We start from the raw sequence: 21,472 nt of genomic DNA, 5'->3' as shown, positions 1-21,472 counted from the left end.
CTGTGGCACCTAATATGCTTTGATGAATTGCTCATTATGTGCAATGTTAGAAAAGCTTCTGAAAAGATTAATAATTGTATAATCGATAGAGAAATTCAGTTTTCTTTTACTTCTTTTAAACTCTGAAATCAGTAAACCATAGAGATTATGGACCTTTTCTTGCTCCATTTTTTCCTCCTGTACCCCCAGAATTATTTTTTCTCTAAAGCTAACCTGTCCCTTTTCCAGCACGCTGAGTAAAGCCCTTTCTTGTGTTATGTAGAAAGGTCTGGCCTGATGGCCATGTGAGGTCTGAAGGGTTGGTGTCAGCTGCCCACAGAAAAGCTGGATGCCTGCACATGGGATGCTCCTTTGGCAGGGCATGAAGTCTGAGTTGCAGCCTTCAGCATCGGGCTCAGAGCTCTGTGACACGGTCCAGTACCCCCCCCCCTCCCATTCACAGCTGGTGAACCTTAGAACCTGCCAGCCCTTGGGGCCATGAGGTGGGCTTTGTCCTCGCTTTTCTAACCATAGGATACCTTGAGACCCTCATGTCACAAGTGTTATCTATGCTTCAGTTGCCAGCTAGTTGTGAGGTACAGCAAACCTTTGGAGATCGATTAGGAAAATAAGAGTAAAAAGACAAAAAATGAAGTTTCATTTTGGTGACATTCAGAATTTAGCAATGCCAGAGATGCCTGGAGGCTAGAAAAATAGGCAAATACAGAATTGTTTAAAATTTCTTTCGATTTTGAATCTAGTCTTGTCATGCTTCAGGGTGTGAATCATGAGTTCTAAATGCCAGGATCTGACAGTCCTGTTTCACTGTTGGGCACTAGATTGAAAAGGAGAACTCTTCACCAAGATCAATTTGCATTACTGCATTGCTCGTGACAAGCAAATTCCTGTTGTCTATGGCAAAGGGGTCCGTGGTCTTCCTTTCTCCTTCCAGACTGGCACCCGCAAAGCTTCCAGCAGCGCTGGCCTCAGGTTTTGGCCGCCTTAGGTAACATTTGTGTAGTGTATCTGCCGCATGGAAATTTTGTGTAAAACATAAAATATGTCTGTTTTGTTTCCCTTACAGATACTCTTAGGAACGTAAACACATCATTTTGGTTAAAATGTGGTTTATTTGTTCATTGCCCAGCCTTGCCCTCACACGTGTGCGTATGTGTGTGTCAGATGAAGCTTGCATCATACCGGGGCAGATCCTGCAGCCTCTGCACAGCCCAAATGCCTGTCTCCCCAGGCAAGGCTGGCCTCAGAGAGGGCTAACTGAAATTCCTCTTGAGTCTCTGATTCTTTGGTAAAAAGGGCAAATCAGATTGAGTGCAGCCATCCTCAGACTAAGAGTAAAAACAAGCTGAAGTTTAGACTCCAGTGTTTTGGAAATCACTGCAGCTCTGCTGATCCTTAAGCTAATTTCCAGCAGCCGGGGAGTTCATCCCTAAGTGTTTGCAGAGCAAGAGACGCAGGGCGTTTCCAGGGCTGCATATGGGAGGGAAAAAAAACCTGAAACCCAGAAATTTTGGTGCGATAGAATGGGACTCATTTAGTCTGGGCACCTATTCAAGAGCCCCAGTTAAATTGCTGCCGCACAGTGCTGTCATCACACTAGAAGGAACCTTTCCCATTAGCCCTCCGCAGCGCAACCACCCTGCAGACTTGGAGTTGCTAAACTAAAGAAGGCAGAGGGAAGAGCAGGTAGGAGATGGCTCCGTGGTAATGGCTGTCATGCACAACAATGCCTTCCATCATGCCAAGCTGATGCTCTTATGGGAGGATCATGTTTTATTTAAACCTGCTGCTTGTTGTCACTCACTTGCTCCACTGCCCTATTCTCTGTCTCCAAAAATAGCATGCCCTGTGGTAGTGGCTTATTATGATTAAACAGATAAAAATAAGGTTAAGGTTTAAACACATCCAGGACACCTGAGGTAATACAAGATCTGACTTCTTTGTGGAACGTGTGAAGTTATATTTTCCACTGCTTCACAAGACTTGTTTTGTTTGGTTTTTAATTCAGTAAGGTTTCATGTGATCTATAGTTTTGGATTACAGTCTGGCACCTCAGGAATTTATATCACTGTTTTCTGATGTTTTGCCTCACTCACAGAACAATGCTTACTAGCTTTGAAAAAATACTTTCTGTAAGAAAAACCATTTTTTTTCTGTGATTTGAGTAACAATTATATGTTGTTTGTTGCAGTTTTCGTCTGTCAAAAAGTAGTGATGCTTATTAATTGTGAGGAAATAGGTACCCTGATAAAAACTGGAGAATTTTAGTCATGGGATGGTTTATACTAGGAGCTTAATTTTTTTTAGTCACTGTACATGCATCTATATTTAGCCATTTTTCTCTTAAAATAAAATCTCTACATGGAGATAAGAAAAAAAACTTTCCTCCTGTATTTTGGCTTCCTCTGCATTCATTTGCAACTTTGAATTCCTCTTCAGTGATTCTAATATGTGGCATTTATCTAAAAGAAGGGCGTACAAGAGCACAGAAGCCTGATGGAGCAAGATATGGCATCATTCCTGGTGGAAAAAGTCCGAGGGCAATAATTATAGGCAGCAAAGTGAATGTCATACTACAAAGCATTACTACAGGTAGCATGGTGTCAGCATCAAACTCATAGTCACTCCAGAGCTATGTGTCCCCAGCTCTCTTCCTGTGCTGAATAGTGACAGCAGAAATTCAGAGCACTTGTGGGTGCATCCACGCTGTGAAATGAGCTGTGTGGAGAGATTCCTGACCTGAGTGTCACTGTAATTGTACCCATGTGAGGCTTGACCGGAGCTAGTGAGTTCTGCCAGGAGGCAAAAAACAATGAGCCCCAAACCAAGGCAGTTTTGCTTTCAGGACTGCTACTTGTTTCTGGAGGTGGCTCAGACCTTCTACAGAGCTTCTGGAGGCTGTGGCACAGAAGCTGTGCAATCTGACCAGCATCAAACACCATCCAAATAAGGTGTCCAGTCATGGCATCGTACTGCTTGGGCAGCTACAGCCATCAGAAAGATGAAGTGTTATTGTCCAGACACGGCACTATCAGAGTGTGATTTACCACAGGTTTTCCACACACGTAGCTTGAAAGGTGCAGCTGGTATTACTTGTGTTTTCCATGCCATGTGAACCAGTCAGAGCCGGCTGTGTTGGTTCATTTTCATCAAGAGAGCGTTTATGGCATCTCAGCCTCTTGTCTTCAGTTCTGCTCCATGTTAGTGGCAGTGGTCCCCGGCAGACACAGGTGGACACGAAGTAATGAACAAAGGTTGTGGATAGAAACTTCATGTGACCCTGCATGCCTGGATGTCTTGGGACATGCCATGTGGCACTTTGTATTGATGAGGAAACCAAAAACCAACCTGAAGGAGCTGAGTTGATGTCATTGCTATTTACAGGGCAACAGGGGCATGTGAATCACAGGTTGTCAGCTCAGTGCAAAGCATCTAAGTGTCCTTTTGCCTAAACTCTTACCTCACCTTTCTGAGAATCAAAAAAGAGTGAGGTGAACCTCCCTTTTGAAATAGAAGAGTGCATTATAAAAGGCCACAACAGTAGATACAACCTTACTCAGTCTCCTCCTGCAGGCCTTTCTGGGCTCATGCTGACATGGATTGAAGTCATGGGAAGATTGGTCTTTGGCTTCCACATGTGTGACAAGACAGCAACTTCACCTAGCCAGAAACCCGAGATTTAATGTTTCTGCTTGCAATGTGAAAAGGAATGGGATATGTTTTCAAACTGATACCATTCACTCACAAAACTGTAGACTCAGCTTTTCATAATTGTGAGCTTGACCATGGCTCTCAGCTTACTTCCCATTTGTTCAGACTCTTGGGGGATATTCACCTTTAGGAATATGAAGTCTTGTATACTCTCTTATTTGTATCCCCAAAAACTCCCCAGTTGGGGAAACCCTGGGCATCTGCCCTGTCCTAACTCCCTGCACCACTGACCTTGCAGCTTCTTTGTTCTGAGCAGGATCAGTGTCTGAGCTGGAAGGCAGAATTGTGTCTCTGAATAATAGGGGTTTTATTAAAACAGAAGGCCACATTGTTATCCACAATAGTAGTCTGCAAGGAAAGCAGAAATCTGCAGAAATTCAAAGTCTTGCCAGTTGATGGAATCCATGTACAGCCACCAAATGTTAAAAATACTGCATTTCCTATGAAGTTCACATCTATATATGGAACCCACATTTGTACAGATATATCTGGTTGTCCCGTTCCATGCAGGAACCCAAACTGGTGCATCGGTAAGACACTGATTTTGCTAATTAGTAAAGCAGAAATTTCCATTGCAAGGGCATTTCAAAGCAAAATTAAATATAAGAGGAAAAAAACCTCCTTATTAAACTAAAATGTGGGGTAACAGCTCACCACATCCTGCTACTGTGGCATCTGCTGTTTAGCAAAGGAAAGGTTCCTCTTTCAGAAGCCTTGACAGGTAGAGAGGTCACGTGTTACCTGCATTTCTCAGCGTTATTATTTTTTGACTTTTCTGTCAGTGGAAAAGCTGAACATGACAATGGAAAATATCAGTTGAGAGAAGGCATTGTGGGGAACTGTAGGTGTTAGCTATGAAAGCGACAGTGGCCTCCCCCCCCAAAGCCAGCAGAAAAACAGTGAAAAAAAATCTGATGACAAAGGCACTGTAAATCATAGTACTCAGCTGTTTGGTCTGATAGGGATCAACCTGGTGCTTAAGGGAAGTGCTGTGCTACTCTAGGCACTGAAGGTTAAACATCTTGCATGCTATCCCAGATCTGCTGCTAAGATGTATGTAGGGCCGGCAACAAGCTGGTTAATCATTTGTGTCTCATCTGTCCTGCTTATAAAATGAATCTTTGTTAGTACTCAGGTCATGTTGTTTTAAAAATTAGTGTAAAGCCATTGGAACCTTTCTTTGAAGAATGTTGGGCTTATTCAAAACCCAGTGACTCCTGGAATGGTACTGCAGACATGGATGCATGTGTATCCAAGAAGCTGAGGAATCAAAGACCAGCATTTGCTTTAGGAATGAAACTCAAACTTGGACCAAAATACTGATTGCACTGAATATTGCTGTTCTCTGGAACATGCACAATCCTCCTGTAATAGTAGCAGGTTTGTAAGTCAAAACTTGAGCATTCAAGACTGTAACCAGCTGATTCTCCTTGATTATATAATAAATATATTGTTACAAATGTGAGAGCCGAGAGAAAAGTGTCAATTACTTTATCTACATATCAGATTTTGCCTCTCTGGGAAGTTCTGCAGTAGTCCTACAGGACCAAGCGGAGCTCTGAGGATACCAAAGTGATAGATGGCAAAGGAGATAGTGAACAGGGAACAGTCAGCTCATTTACTTGAAACATGAATTAAATTTACAAGAAACAAATTTAAAACAGGAAAAAACCCCAAACTTTTTCCACTCTCACATATGTACACTGTGGAACTCACTGCTACAAGAAACTGTGAAGGCCAAAACAGGTTCAGAAGGTTACTAGAAAACTTAATGGAAGAAAGTTCATCAAAGTCCATTAGAAGCAAGGGTGCAGACCTCTGGCTCACTGTGGCAGCAGCTCAGTGGCCACAGAGAGCCACAGGCACAGACTTTCCCAGGATTTTCCTAGGGAAGGCTGTGAGAAAGCTCAGAGAAAATAATGAGAAATGTGTTATGGAGATTTGTTTACCAAAGGGTGATTTTTTTAATTGGACACTGGATGGTGTTTGGATGGATTGACCAATTAGGTCAAAGCTGTATCAGACTGTCTGTAAGGGTCATGAGCTTCTTAATAAATATAGTAGAGTATGAGATAGAGAATGAAGCAATGGATCAGCCTTCTGCAGTCATGGAGTCAGTGCTAATTATTACCCAGCTGAGGGCCTGCAGAGACAGCTCACAAAGTTCTCCAGCAGAGCAAAGATGAACTAGAGACAGCCTCAGTGGAGGTGTGCTGGTTCTTATGCTCCTTCCCAAAGAACTGACAGTAGTGGTGGTTGTAACACTGGTATGGATGGACACACAGGATACTTCAGCAGAACCATATTTCAGTAACCGAGGTTTGATTTGCTGTTGGGAAGGACAGTCTTGGGTCAGCCTGCAACAAGAATATTGATGTTTTCTTGCCAAATGAAAGAAAAATCTGTTTGGGGTCAAGAAAAACGTTCCAAGATACTCCATTTGATGCAAAATAAAATATTTCCTAGCATGCAACAGAAATGTTAACATGTTTTGGAGTATTAAAAGGAAGTAAATTTTCCAGAAATCATAAAAAATGTGGAGAGTCCTCATGGGAGTGCTGGACCATGCAGTTGAGGGTAGCGGGGATCATCCTTCTAGCAAACCCAGCACATTTCACCTGCACTTGCCTCCTGGTTTTCCCCCATTTCTTCCCACCAGAGGGTTTTCCTTGCAGCCTCAGGTGTCTGGGTGGGCAGTGAGGGAAAGCCCGCTCGAATCACACTTCCCCTTTCATCTCTGCTAGCTGGCTGCTGCTGCAAGGTCAGCTGTGCTGCCACATATTCCCCCACCTTGGCCTTTTGCATGCACCCTTGTCCCTCTCTGCAGGTTTTTTCCACTGCATTGTTGGGAATATTTTGCATTTTTGACACTGCAGTGGGTCTTTACAAACAGCAAGTGAAATAGTGAAATAAAATGAGCTGTATCTGAGCCATGCTGTCCACAGACAACTGTGGAGGAGAGAGATGTTGAGCGTCCTCTTGGTGGTCTTGGCCCTCTTTGGTTGTGATCTGGTGGCAATGGATGCATTTGGGTTGAGGTTCCCAAGTCTGTCTCCCAAGTCTGTGGTGACAGTCTAGTGACTGTTGTTGAACAGCTGCCAGATGTTGTTTCATGAGGACACCAGGCTTACTCATCAAGGTAGCAGAAGTCCACTTCTCTTAAGAAAGTAATATAAAATAAAAACAAGCAATAAACTGTTGTGAGTCAGTAAGAGAATATGAGTGATTTCAGCTGCGGACAAATTGATTTGGGTGCTGAGAGATGGAGAGAGTGTGACTCAAGGAGCACTGTGGTCTCATGGCCTGAGCCAAAGCAGGTGGGCTCCCAGCTGAAAGGAAAAGTTGTGTCATATCTGGAGTAAGACATGTCCTGCAGCGCTCAAGTGACAGAGGATCAGCTGAAGGGACCTGGAGGGACTGGAAGGGGCAGCCTCTTGAGAGTCTAAGCTGGTTTTGGAGTTGGGCCTTCGGCTCATGTCATCAAGTTGCTTCCAAAATACCTTTGCTACATACATTTAATAGGGGAAAGCATGAGCTGGCAGGCTGAGGCTGTTGCTTTTGAAAGTTTTACTGAAAGAAGCAAGAGTAACTCAGCAAGTGCTACAGCATTAGTCAGAGAGATTTGAGATGCCTTGGTGCTAATCCTGACTGAGATGGGGAGGCCCTTCAGATTTCCACCTCCCTGTCCCCATGAAATGCCAGTGATGTTTATGTTCACATTTTACAGAAGCACTGTGAATATTCATTATTTAATGTTTCTAAGCAGTAAGTAACTGTACAAAGAGTGAGGACAGCCCTGACTAGTGTCTTAATTTTATTTGATTTAACAGAAGCTTTGAGAGAAAGTTAGCAAAACTATGATGCTGCCCGGCCGGTAGGAGGATTTGTTTTCACTGTCACATAAAATACAAAAGTATTGCTGTGTGGTTTTGCTGCAGACCTGAGAATGCCTTGAGAAGTTAATCACAGAAGCGATCTTTACAAAAGCATCATGGCAGAATTCCACAGAAGTTGAATGCTGTTTGCATTCAAGGCAGCGACTCAGTCCCTAAAGCTCTCTGGAGTCTGGCCATGTGTAAATGGGGCTGCACTTCTGGCTGGGGTTGGATGCGTGCAGAGCAGCCTTTGCCTCAGTGCAGGGCTTGCCACTTGAATTTGTTTCTGCTCTTTGGTAATATTAAAGATGAACTCCACAGCACTCTCAAGGGGAAGACCTGCTTTGTCTTTTCACAGCTCATTTCCATAGTTCTTAGTTTGCTGCTGTAAATAGACAGTTACAAATGCAACTGATATTTCCTCTCTGAAGTATGGCGTGTGTATCCATTGGTAGAATTGGTTTTGATGGCCAGGACCTGTGACACAAATCCTGACTGATTCATGTGCTGCAATTACTAAGTGGGCAATAGGTCTGCAGGAAAAAAAAAAAAAAAAAAAACAAGCCAAAAAAACCAACACCAAACCCCCAACTAATTGCTTCAGGAAGCTGGTTTTACACAGGCTTGGTCTTTTCCAGTAAACACACGAAGTTATCTGGATTACTGTGAAGAGCAGCCCGCAAGGAAAGGAAAATGCAGGCTTTTCCGTGGTGCTTCCATGACGTGGGCACTTGTTTCCCAGTCCTGGCATGTTAGAGAAGCTCAGAAGCAGTGATAGTCCTGTTGATGGCATTTTGTCTATCTCCATGTAAATCAGGTGGTGGCAGTTGCTGTAGGGAGGTGGAGTGGAAATAAAAGGGATGTTGTGTCGATGACCTTTGCCAGGTTCAGTCATTTCCTGTCCATCTGCCAAAAATCACATGGACATAATTGGAGTGTGGGAAACTGTATTGCTTGATGATCTTCAGGGGAGGGGGAAAAGAAAGAAAGAAGACTTGTGAATAAAGAAAACAACTCTTTATCAGTGGAGATGCAGTCTGGCTGGCTGATGCTGAGATAGCAGACCTTGTTTATTCTCTCCTCTGACTCTTGCCTGGAGTTTTTTTAACTTGTTTGTCCCTCTCATTTGTTTGTGTGGATAGAAGTAAAGAGTGCATGTCCACATGCATTGATCACCACTATGGGAGGGTATATATTTAAACATGTTACCAGCTCTAGGGAATGGGCAAGCATGCAGCAGCTTCCTCTCTTTTTTTTTTTTTTTTTCCTTAATATCAACCCACAGTGGAAAAAATCAGCATGTGAAGTTTTATTCTATCTAGGCATTGCAGCTGCACATATCCAGGTTCAGAGACTGGCAGCCTTCTGCCACCAGTACCTACCATGGCTAACATACTTTCCAAGCAGCTCTTTTTGTGGAAGGAGTAGATTATTCTAGGATCTCCTGTGGTCCTCCTGGCTTTGCATTTCTGAGGCAGTTCTAGAGGAAATGAAATGTTTTATCTGTAACCAATTTGAAATGTTAAGTATGTTTGATGCAATCAAAGATCCAGGATGCTGCTGGTTTTGTGATGCCTGGTTTTACACAGTATTTAGCATGTTAATAACCTTGGTTAATCCTGCTGGGTTTGCACTGTGATCAGCCTGTACAAGCTACCTGGTGATGTCACACTTACTGTTCAGAGTTGTACTGGAGCTCTCAAGGAATGAGTGCAAGTTCGGGGGTTTGTGCACTGAGGACAACTGCCTGCAGCAGCAGGATACTAATTGATTCCTTTTCTTGTCTTCTTTCTTTGCAGTAAATGAAATTATAAGGAATGACCTTTCCAGTACCAATGCCCACTCATAGCTTTCAGTGTGGGCTGGTATGAAATCCACACTTTTGACTTGGCTGGCACATCACCTCAAGTCAGGAGAAACCGAATGAACTGAAGACGTTGCCTGGTACCACTCTGATCTTCCACCTTAATGAATGTCAGGAACTGAAGATTTACCTCTTGCTTACAGAGAAGTAGCTCCTCAACTTCAACTGATGAAACAGAAAATCATCTCAAAAGAGAAAATAAGGAGTATGCTCCAAGATGGCGAATTTCATGGGACAAAACTCGGAAACTCAGCAAAATCTGAGCGCTTCTTCCCGTTGCTGATCCTTTTGGCATGGCACCCCTGGAATACAGCCCTGGAAGTGCCTTATTTTACCAGGTTGTGGCATCAGGGCATTTTTAATAAGCTTTGAATTTCCTACCATTAAAAGTGTTGGTAGGTGCAGAAACTCTAGAGCTTGAATTCTGGAGAATGATACTGGAAAAAAGCATAGGACTCTGCAGCAGAGTAGGGAGAGCATTCGCAACTCCAGTAAGACACGTTAATGAATTCCAGAATTTCCTCAGCTTTTCCTCTGCTGTAATGTACAGCCTATTGCCTTATTCTCAGTGCATTTCAAAAGCCTCCTGATTCATCATCATCTCAGCTTTCTTTTTGCATATCGCCTTCATTACCTTCATTACGTGCTAATGAATCATAGGGTTGGTAGTAGTAGCATGGTAAGATTCTGATTTTGATCCAGCTTCTGTCATAGCACAAGTGAGTTGAATAGCACAAAATAAAAAAGGTTGATGGACAAAAAATTGAAATCTATCTTTTACACGATAGATGAATGTGTATGCATGTACATACATACTAGTATATATGCATATATTTATATATGACAAATAATATAGATGATTGCCTAGTAAGGGCACTGAATTTAGCAATAATTTCAATTTCTGAGAATGCATTTCAAATCCACAGCAAATATTTCAGCTACTTCTTTTGAGGGTTTGTTGCACCTAAAGCAGGTATGCATTTTCTTTCCTCATGCAGTTAAGCAAGCACTTTAGATAGGCAAGAAGGATGCATATAAGATACATGTTATTTACCAAATGTCAGAATATGAGTTATAGTAACTGTAAATACCATTATGGAAGAGTGTAAAATATTTGTATTGTTATAATATTATTATTCCGCAGAAGCCTTATAACTCTGTGCTACGTGTATGGAAAAGGATGTTACCAAAAACCCACCTTGGTTTCACATGCGGCGCTGTATAGTGTGTTTTCAGATTAGCTAACGTTCCTGGACTCACAGGTAGGCATGTAGTGTAGCCTTCAACATTGTATTTTTTACAATCAACAGCTTATTATATAGCTAGCAACGACCTATTACTTCACATAACCAAAAAAAAATTTAAAAAATAAAAACAAAACTAAAATAAAATAGCATGACTAAATTAAAAATGTTTAACATTAATATTGTGCCTTAGGAATCTGTGCCCCCTCCTGGAAACACATCCGAACTACACCCCCGAACTGGGGTGGCTCCTTAACCCCGATGCAATGAAGACTGAACAGGTTTCACAAAAAGGTGAAATCTAACTAAGTGTTTTAAAACATTCTTCTGTATAACTATGTCTTACTTTCTTAAGGGAAAAAAAATGAAAGCCATATTTGTCACATTTGCACATTACTGTGAAGACATGAGAATATAATATGGCTCTATGTACATAATATGCTGTTACCGGTCCTTAAACAGTCTGTTATTCCTCACCTGTTTAATCCCAATTATTTACCCTGTATTTAGCCTTGTAGACATTGCATGAAACGTTTCTTATAGACTGCCATATGAAAAGTTAAAAAGCTTGACAAATGTCAGCTTGACTTGTAGCTAGAAAATAGAATTAATAAAGCAAAATGTTTTGCTGGAAGCTAGTCTTAGAGTGGTTCATTTTATGTTATCTTGAAAAATCTTATTTTCTCATATAAAATAACATTTTTAAATTATATACATATATCTCTCCATCTCTTCTATATGAAGCTGCTTGCATCCTTCTAATATAACCATCTTATTATGTCTCTTGTTAAAGTTTCTTGTCAACAGACTCCTCTTCATTTCCCCACTGCATTTAAAGACATGGCTCCCAAGAAGAGGAAATTATATATTATATAGTCCTCAGATTTTATTCTCTCATTATTTCAGAAATGTCAATAAACTGTGCATGGAGGAATCTCTGATTATGCCAAAGCATTTTTTTTATTTATATACTAAATATCTTGAGTGAGGCTTTAACCGTGCAGGACAATGCACACATACACAAAGAGGCACTTTTCAGCAGTAATTTTAGCAAAGTTTTCGAATGTATGGTTTGGTTATGTTGCAGCTCCTTCATTCTGATTTTTATTTTCCTCTTTAAGCTATTTTGTGGGGGGAAAAAACCACCCCAACCTGTTACTTTTAAGCCTGGATAATGGAAGATTATGCATCTGTTGTATATGTATTCATAAAATAAAAACGAAAGCAGAAATATTTCCTGTATGAGACTGCTATCTTGTTTCTGTACATGTGTTACGGTTGTTGCTGTCAGTTTAGGAAAATCATTTTCATCAACCTTTTTGAAAACAAAGCAAAACCAAAAAGCCACAATGCTCTGAACTTGGAGCGTAGGTATGTTCAAAAATAGGTGCGTTCAAAAATACCTTTGCCATGGATGATTCTGACTATTCAAAAGAGCCCTTTGGCTGAGTTTGAAGTGGTGAAACAAGCTACCTTATTGATCACGCAACAAAGTCTTGGCATCTGTGTGCATTGCTTGGACAACAGATTCTTTTGCCCTCCCTGGAACCATTTCTGAAACGCCTGGGTTGCTAAGGGTAGGCTTAGGATCTGTGGCCTTCAGTGCAGTACATAGAAGAGACATTTTTGTTAGGCTGAGGGCTTTGGTAGCCCTGAGAGAGAAGGGCTGGCCATGGGCTGGCAGGGGGGGATCTCTGGCCACCAGCTGCCTATGGTGTGATTGATGGATCTGCTCTGTATGATGGGTCCTAGCCCTGAACCTCCTCACTGCTCTGCCCCAGGGTGTCAGCTTAGTCAAAGCTGGGCTGAACACAGCTCTGGGCTTCTATCAGCTCATCAGGTGGTGCCTCTGTATGTACCAACATCTGACACCTGATGGGCCATGAAATGCTGAGAAAACCTCAGCTGCTTCAATTTTTCAGGACCAAAGGCAAGTTTTAAATTATACATGATGCCTACCACAGTAGTCTGGTTCTACATAAGCACTTAAAAACCATTCAAAAATTGCTCGAGGAGAAGGAGACACAAATATGCATTGAAGTCTTTGTTGAAAGATCTTTCTCTGCCTTGGGTTTCTCTTCCTGTAAGTATGATGTGTCAGTCCCTGCTTAGTCCATCACACCTGGCTTCCATGGGGCTGGTACCCAAGCCCTGGCCATTTAAAAAGAGGCAGATGCTCCAAGCCCATCAAAACCCAGATAGGGCCTAGCTCTTCAGGGATCAGTCAAAGAACTCTTTCTCTGCTTCCCAGTCTGGAGGGTGGAAACAGTGATATTTATGCCTCATGGACAGCATGAGCTGTATTGTTGGTGAGGTTCCTGGAAAAAGGAAAATACTGAAAATTCAGTCACAAATTCTCCTGGAGACCATGACATTTTGTATCCCAGCAAAATGTCACAAACTGAATTCACTCAAGCAATGTACTTTAGTCATTGTATTACCTGGCTTCCTGTGAGCTTCCTTTCCCTCCCTTTTTCACACATCCTTCACTCAAAGCGCAACAGACCCAAGCACAGCTACATTAACCTTATCTTGACCAGACTTCTCCAGGCAAAAATAGCCTTCAGCAAACTCCTAACTGACTACTTTCATTCATAACCAAAGCAGAAGGTAAATCCCACACATCCATCTGGTACTGTTTGACTAAATAGCCTTGCTGGAGTCATGCCTTTGAGATTTTCCTTTCCAGCTGAAAATGGCAAATTTCGAGGAGTTAACTTTCTTGGACAGAGTTGTACTGCCTTGAAGCTAAGCTTTCCTTCAGCATGTGTATAATTTTATTGCGTTCATCACTGTAAATCAATTGAATTTGTCTCAGTAAAAATAAAACAAAATCCCCCTCATCAAGTGCATTACAGAGGAGTGTTAAGGTCAATGGCATAAAATTGTGTTAGTTTCTGTAGCTCTTTTTCAAACATGGAGTCTAATTTTATGTCATAAGCACTGATTAGATTGTTCATCAAACTAAATTGAGTCCTCTATTCTCCACCTTTGCACACACTTGCACAATATGGAGGTCAAACTCTTGCCTGTTTTAGTTTGCCCATACAATTTCCTCTTTCTCAACAAGTTAATATTTTTCTTCTTTGCACTTCTTTCTAAAAAAATAAAAATATTTGGATTCTCTTCAAGTAGCCATATAATTTGTTCTGAGCAGATCAATTACAGATTCTCAAACTGTTGGCTTTAATTTCAGGTCATCCTTGAATCCAAAACTAGCTTTTTTTTGGCCTAAGAGACCGTCTTTTTGTACTGTGCAGACTTGTAGAGCTTTAACAGTTCAAACGGTTGGGTTTTCAGGATTTAAGACAACTGGTAGTGTACCTGGAACTTGCCATCACCCATGGGCACATTAGCAGCTGTCATTTAAACTGAAAAGTTGCTGACTGTAGTGCTTCCTTAGCTATTTTCAGGGACAGATAACCCACAAGCCACTCTTTGCAGATGTGGCAAATTCATTTTCAGTCATTTTAGGAAATCCCTTTTTTTTCAGCTTGGTGAAAGAGTTTCCAAAGATGCCATCAGCGTCAGTTTCCAGCATCTCTTCTGAATTAGTTTCAGCTCCTGTACCCACTCAGCTCCTGTACCCATCCTGTTTCCAGTGCTGCTGATGGAGAGCTTTGGGGTCCAGAGTAACAAAGGAAGCCCTGGCAGTGGGTGCTGCTGTCAGAGCTGCAAAACCTCCAAGAGCACACATGCTGTGGGGTCCCAAAACTCGGTGTGATGGTGTTCCCATCCAGGCAAGGGACATTCTTTTAACTGTAAAATCTGGGAGTTTTCTGGTCTGGTTTGTTTTGGTTTTTAATAGGAAAAATTACATTTCCTCCAACATGAAATCATTTGCTCTACTTACTTTTTTGGGGTCTTTTTTTCTTTAATTTTCTACTTAGAAAATACAAACCACATATTATTTTGGATCCGGTTGATCCAGACTGCATCTTCTTTCCCACTCTCTCCCCTCCAAATCTCTGGGATGGGCTGCTTTCCCAGACAACAGCTCCCCTTCCACCCAAGCAGAGCCGCACAGGCGTCACATGTACACTGCCTCTGCCCAATTTCTTGAACAGTTTCTCTGCAGGAAACTCCTCATGGATCTTTCCTGCCTCTCTGGACCCTTTCCAGGGCTCCTGCCTGGGCCAAGCTGATCCAGCTCTCATCCTCATGGCAATCTTTTTTGGTTTTTTTTGTTTTTTTTTTTTTTTTTTTTTTTTAACACAGGTTTCTCGTACATTTTATTTTACAAAAAATATCAGCCCTGGTCAGATGACGACACTAAATGAAGCCCATGCCTTTTGGTGGATATAATGAGTTACTCTTATGCTTTTCCCCCACCCCACACACGGAGAGCAGCTCCTCTGGTGCTGAGCGCCCGTGCCCCGCCGGCACATGGTGATGGCTGCAGCAGCAAGCTTCTGGAGAAGGCAGCAGAGCCGCAGCTTTCCCACCCAGCGCCGCCAGCCAGGCTGGGAGGGGAGACCCACCGCAGCACAGCCCGTGGGGCTCGGCGTGGGCCGGCAGCAGCCACAGCTCAGCACACCTGCAGAAACAAACGCGGTGCCAGTGCGCCCCTGGGACGTGCCCCAGGGACACCGGGCTGGTCAGAGCCATTAAAGGGGGGCGATGGTGGCTTCCCCGCCCAGCAGCAGGGGGGACATGGGAGAAGGGGCTCCAGGGCCAAGGCTGAGCGGCAGAGGCGATGCGTGGGAAGGAGGGAGAACAAACTGCCGAACTTGCAGGATGAGTCTGCAGAGGTGGGTGTATGAAAACTCATCTATTTTCTTTAACTTTCCAACCGAGCAGTGTGGTCTGGGCAGAGGAGGTGTGGATGGGGGGAACCCCAGCACTCTTTCCCTGCCCCTCCTTGCCTTCAAGAGCAAAGTTCTTTCATCAGGGAAGTGCCCGTGGGAGAAGGTAGCACTGGGGTTTTTCAGGTCTGCTCTGGTGCAACCCCTCCCATGACTGGTGACCCAGCCACACAAATGTAAACTAAGCATCTACACAAACACTCAGACCCATGTAGGAGTTTCTGGTTGGGCTTTCCCTGCAGTGCACATTGCCACTGACACTTCAGAAATCCAGTTTCAACAGAGGCAAGTGAGATCAGAAAACTCTCACTCACCAATTAGAAAGTCAGTAATTTCGGGGTTTAATCCATATAATGTGAGGCGGTGTGGTGGAGGGATGAGGCAACACTTTTAGAGCTGCTTCTCTCGAGCACTCCATGCCCTCTGAAGCACAGCAGCAAAGCACCTGGCTCGTCCCAGGGCCACCCTCAAGGCAGGTGACTGCTTGAACCTCACTGTTATTAGGAGGAAGTTCTTTGCTGTGAGCCTGGTGAGGCACTGGCACAGGCTGCCCAGAGAAGCTGTGGATGCCCCATCCAGGGAAGTGTTCAAGGCCAGGTGGGATGGGGCCCTGAGCAACCTGGGCTAGTGGAGTTTGTGACTAGATGGGCTTTAAGGTCCCTTTCAAGACAAACCATTCTATGATTCTATGATTCAATAGCAGCACTCCTCTTTCTTCAATGTAAGCTGGCAGGCACCAGAGACCTTTGGCAATGTTTGTGGGCACTGGGTGCCAGGGCATCTCTAGCACCTTGCAGAGGGGAATACTGCCTTTAGCAAACCAACCCCTTGGTATTGCTGCCAGTGACCAAGAGGGCCAGGACCACTGCATTAGCAGGATGTGTCTGTGAAGCCGGTTGTCCTGTAGTAAAGAGTATCATAAAGGCTTAGATCCAGCAAAAAATGTTTAGTCTACCCCACCCTTTCTAAAATATGTGTGTGTACCAAACAGTAATTAAAGAAATAAAACTTGGTGCTAACAATAATAATGGGAAATTATTGTTATATTTGTGGTTCCATCTCGTTCCATACACGAGAACTGTATGAGCTTTATAGGTCTGAGGAGTTATTGATTGCCAAATAATGTTAAATAACTTCTTATATAACACACCGTTTAAGGAGCTGCTGAGCTGCTTAAAACATTTTTGTGGCTGAAGGATGTGCATTTTTGGTGACTCAAGTGCACAGTCTGAGCTCTAAAGCAGTGGTCAAGCCCAGGAACAGCACATCACTCATCGCTGCTACCTACTGCTCCAGTGGTTGACCCCAAACCCCCCATTTCCTTTCCTCACAGCCGGATTGAGAAGTGTGGGATAACGGAGGCTGCACGCGTGGCTGCTGACGCATTTCGCTCCCCATGCAGATTACAGCCTGGTTCTGCAGGGTGTCACTTCCACCGGCCAGCCAGCCATGCTGGCTGATGGGAAACACAGAAAGGCCATTTCTTTCAAGGCAGATATGTATCAGTTTAATGTATCTGAACTGCTCAGCTTGAACGGAAAGTCACTGAGGCACCCTAGCCCTGGGGTTTGTGCTTTACATAAAGCTGGTGCTTTATCCAGACTATCACAGCTGCTTCTGCCAGCCCTCCCCAGTCTGAGGGCAGTTTTCAGAAGAGAAGAGGGTACCTGTGCTTGCATCCTAGTGCTGGGGACCTCTTCTGCCACTGGCCTGCTCAAACACACAGCTGATGCTACTGAGCTTTTTCAGAACTGGTGTGGACCCAGCAGCTGGCATGGTACTTGGTCAAAGTCCTTTGGGATCTTTTGATTCAAGAAATCAAGATTTTAGCCTTCCTGGGCTTTTTCCATATTACCGCTCAAGAGGGCTGACTGCACATAAAAACCTCTCATTTGCTAGACCCAGTGAGTCACACAACGCAGCACCGTGCTATGTGAAGGCTCTGAATACCTCTGTTTCTTGCATTTTTTGTGCTTCACAGCCATGCTTCATAACCATGATGAGGAATGAATTCAATCCTCTGTGGTCACACATGCAGTTAATCTGGACTGGTTGTCAGCTGGAAGATAAAGCCAGTCAGTGCCTGGGGTTCCTCTCTCCTCCCCTCTTCTCCCAGCGCGGCTGCCTGGAGCTTGGCAGGCGGACGCCCTTTGGCAAGGCCCCACAGCCAAGCTTCCCCTGCTCGCTGGCTGTGCTGTCAGCACGTGGTGTGCTGTGCCTGCATCCCAGTGAGCTCCTGAGCATCCAGCTGCCCCTGGATGCAGGGCAGCCTCGCAGAGCACAGGGGGTTTGAGCCCTGGGGGTTCTCAGGTGCTGCTGGCATTGAAACCGGGCCTGCAGGGATGGTAGTCACAGCATGTAGGGGCGTCAGGGGGCAGGACAGTCAGGATGGACGGAGATGAGAGATCTCTGCAGCCAGGTCGTGGAACCTGGGGTGTATTGCAAAGGGCGTGGGTGCAGGGCCTTGCTGGGAGCTGCCAGGCACAGCTCGGAGCAGGCCCGAGAGAAGTAGAGTGGTACAGAGAGAGGAGGCAAGAGCGTGATAAAGAGGATGAGAGAGTAAAAGAGAGGATAAAAGGGCGAGGTTCTCATTACAATGCAATAAATCTTCTTCTGTGTTGAATATTCTAATTCTCACTAACCAATCTAGTACAAGATACAAATCCTATAGCATTTCCATACAGCCTATAAGAATCACTACATTCCCATACTGTGTTACATTTTACACCCTGAAAACTCCTCTTTGGGCCCCTTCTGCCAAGCTAGCGGGGTCTGCTCTGACCCTTGGACCTGTCTGCTTGCAGAGGGTCTTGTTTCATCGAAAGGGGATTACCTTCAGCCAGCAACACCATTGTTTTCCCATTGTTCAGTAACTAAGGGATCTCAAAGCTTGCTTTCATTTCAATCTCACTTATAGTTTCCATATTCTCAAAATCTTTTGCCAGACAACCATATTTATAAGGCTTTCCTGTTTCATCTTCCCCAACAAAAGCAGGACACACTGATCCCTGGAGAGCTTTTTCAGCTCCTGGTTGCTTTGGCATGGTAAGGTCAGTAAGACTTGCTTACACAAGTTTTGCCTGCTGGATGCTCTTCCTCAGCATGGACCTTACACAGGAGGGTGGGAAAAGAGCAGTGTTTTCTCAGCTCTGTTTTCTGAATATCCACTTGACTTTGGCCAATGGGTTCAGTCAGTAATCTGAAATAAGTGAAACCACATATCCCAGCAGCGCCATATTCTGTCTTATAATACAAGTTGCCACTGGAGACAATATCAGGAGTTGTTTCAGCTGATGGGAATTTTCCCATTTTTGGTTTCTTCTATAAAATTTTGCATTATATAAAGAGCTCGCAAAAAAATTTTTGAACTTAGAAGAGGAAAACACAGTATCCTTCTTCAGCTGGCTCTATTGTTCACATCTTTGATTATTTTCTTCTTTCTGTGGACCAGTAATTTTGTCCAGTTAAAAGGAGCTGGACTGATGTTGATCTTCTACAAGTAGGACTGTAGTTATTCCTGAATGATGCCAGAATAAGTGAGGTCAGAGTTGGGCTCAAAATCCTGCTTCTCCAGAGCTTTATGATCAAAGTTATGTTGTGCAAAACACAGAGAAAGGGTGAAGGGAATAGAAGACAACTAGCTTTATTGCAGTCCAAAAAAGGGTCAGTGCATCAGCTGTGCTACACACTTTGCCCTTTGGCCACCTTGTAGAAGGGAAAACTCGTGCCTCAGCCCTGGCTCTTTAAAGGAGATTTTCATCCCAGCTGATTTCAGAGGAGGTGAAGTTGCATCACTTTCATCCCAACGGATTTCCAGGCTCTGTCTGGTGGCATTCTTGGACCCAGAGGTGCTGATTATCAGCAGTGCAAGCCCCATCAGCCACCCGTCCTGACTGGGGACATCTGGCTGAACCTGTGCCTTTGGGGTTGTGCCTGCTCCCACCAGCCTCCAATCTGCTTCTCTTTCTTCAGCAGGTCAGTGATTTAGCTGCATGGCACATGGAACACAGCCACAGCAATCCCATAATTTCCTGTTTCTGCCTTCTGCTGATTGCAATCCTAGACAGGCAAGTTTGGAGAGAGGAAAATGCTGTCTGCACACCAGGTCTTGCAGGGGGTCTCGTTTTGGGTGGTGCAAAGCACTGAGGGATGTGTGCAAGGGGGTAAACCAGAAGCATCTGGTGAAAGGCTTTAACACAGGCTGCCAGGGAGGCAAGAGATGAGTGACCAGTGAGTCACTCAGCAGGCACTGAGTCAGGGACATCTCACTGCACAGGCTCATACTCAGCTGAGGAAGACTCTCTGCTGCCCATATGCACCGAACTGGTGAGGCCAAATCCTGTCCTTCTCTCATTGCAATGTCCCAGGCTGCAACCTGGAGGGGACTGAACAGGGTGAAGATAAAATCTCAGCGCAGGAGCGATGATCATGTTTGGAAAAATTTGAGCAAAAGTGTTAGTATAAATGCTGCTGTTTCTAGTCTTACAGTACTATAAGTTCCTAGACCAGTATTGATGTTCCTAGACCCAAAGCAGGTGTCCCTGCCACAGATGGATGCACCTCCTTGAGGGATGCATCTCCTGCCAGAAGGAATTGGGCCATTACCTGCTGCTGCTGCTGTCTCTGGGCTGTTGTGACAGAAACCCAGGTCAGTCAGATCCTGTGGCCTTTGACAGTTTTACTCCTACTCTGCTCATGTGGGCAGCTTGTGTCTCACAGAGCTGGGAGGCTTCACAACCTAGCAACAATATGTATTTACACAGCCTCAAAGATTCCCAAAGAAATCCGTGTTGGGATTTTACTCACAGATAGAGTAATGATAAAAAAATGAAAAAAAAAATAGAAGCCCCAAAATAACTTGTTTTGTTTTTACTTGAAGTTGGGTTTGCTCCTTATTTTAGAAAGACATTTTTTGTTGAGTTTAATATGTATAACTTTTCAGTTATGCTGTGTAAAAATAGAAGTCAGTGCTGACTATCAATATTTATCCATTTATCCACAAAGCAATTATTTTAGAAGGCCTGTAGCTACAACACAATCTTTCTTCTGTACAGTTTCCATCATGATTTCAAATTGCAAAAAGGAAGCCTCGGAAGGAGTGTTCTGCAGCCAGCTTCAGATAGGGAATATGTCCTGGTTCCCAGATTTAAAAGCAAAGGTTGACAGCGTTCCAAGTGTCTGTGTAGTGAGGACAATGGAAAAAATAGTATTTTAGCCTTGGTTGTGTACAATGTTTAGGCCAAGTTGGATGAGGCTTTGGGTAACCTGATCCAGTGCAAGGTGTCCCTGCCCATGGCAGAGGGGTTGGAACAAGATGATCTTTAAAGTCCCTTCCAACCCAAACCAGTCTAAGGTTCTTTGAACGTTTCCTGCCAAATTGCTGGATGTGAGGTTTTGGGTTAACCCTCCTGTGTTCCCGTGTGGCTGTACAGACATCACTGAGGCTCAGGGCAGTGCCTTGTTCCCGGTGGTCTCAGGTCCTTCTGGCTCTGCCGATGCAATTAAGGGATTCAAGCCTGCCCTGATGGAAATCCCTGTGGCTGTGGAGCTGTAACCCAAGCTGGAGTTTGCCCAGCTCAGTTTGTGCAGCACAAGACATTAACAGAGGCCTTGCTAACTGAGCTCCTGCAGAGTGGCAGCCTCCAACAAAGATGCAACACCACCAACAACAGGAAGAGATTATTTTCACACCAGGAGTTTTGCTTCACTTTTAATCACCACCAATTCTTTCTTGGCAAAATTTTTCAGTGTTGTGTTTTTGAACTTAGGAACCTACATTATCTGTCTGGTCCTGCAATTCGTGGGCTCTGTAATAATATGCACTCACACCTCACTATTCACTTAAAGCCCTAAACAGACCTGAATATTCTGTTTGCAAATTTGGCAAAGAGAAGAGAAGAGAAGAGAAGAGAAGAGAAGAGAAGAGAAGAGAAGAGAAGAGAAGAGAAGAGAAGAGAAGAGAAGAGAAGAGAAGAG

At 43.9% G+C, this 21,472-nt stretch overlaps 1 protein-coding gene across 3 annotated transcripts in view; it reads left to right on the top strand.

Moving 5' to 3' along the window:
• Positions 1–11,933, top strand: part of NFATC1 (nuclear factor of activated T cells 1) — a 111,016-nt gene extending 99,083 nt beyond the window's left edge. For all 3 annotated transcript variants that reach the window (XM_059475262.1, XM_059475278.1, XM_059475270.1), the window contains exon 10: positions 9,383–11,933. In XM_059475262.1, coding sequence (XP_059331245.1) covers positions 9,383–9,432 — 50 coding nt within the window. In that variant the 3' untranslated portion in view covers positions 9,433–11,933. The remainder of the gene's footprint in view (positions 1–9,382) is intronic.
• The last annotated feature ends 9,539 nt before the right edge of the window (positions 11,934–21,472 follow it).

The sequence above is a fragment of the Ammospiza nelsoni genome, chromosome 1 (genome assembly GCF_027579445.1).
Source record: "Ammospiza nelsoni isolate bAmmNel1 chromosome 1, bAmmNel1.pri, whole genome shotgun sequence".
Classification (NCBI taxonomy): domain Eukaryota; kingdom Metazoa; phylum Chordata; class Aves; order Passeriformes; family Passerellidae; genus Ammospiza; species Ammospiza nelsoni.
The sequence above is the reverse complement of the archived record's forward strand: the minus strand, read 5'-3'. Positions and strand labels throughout refer to the sequence as shown.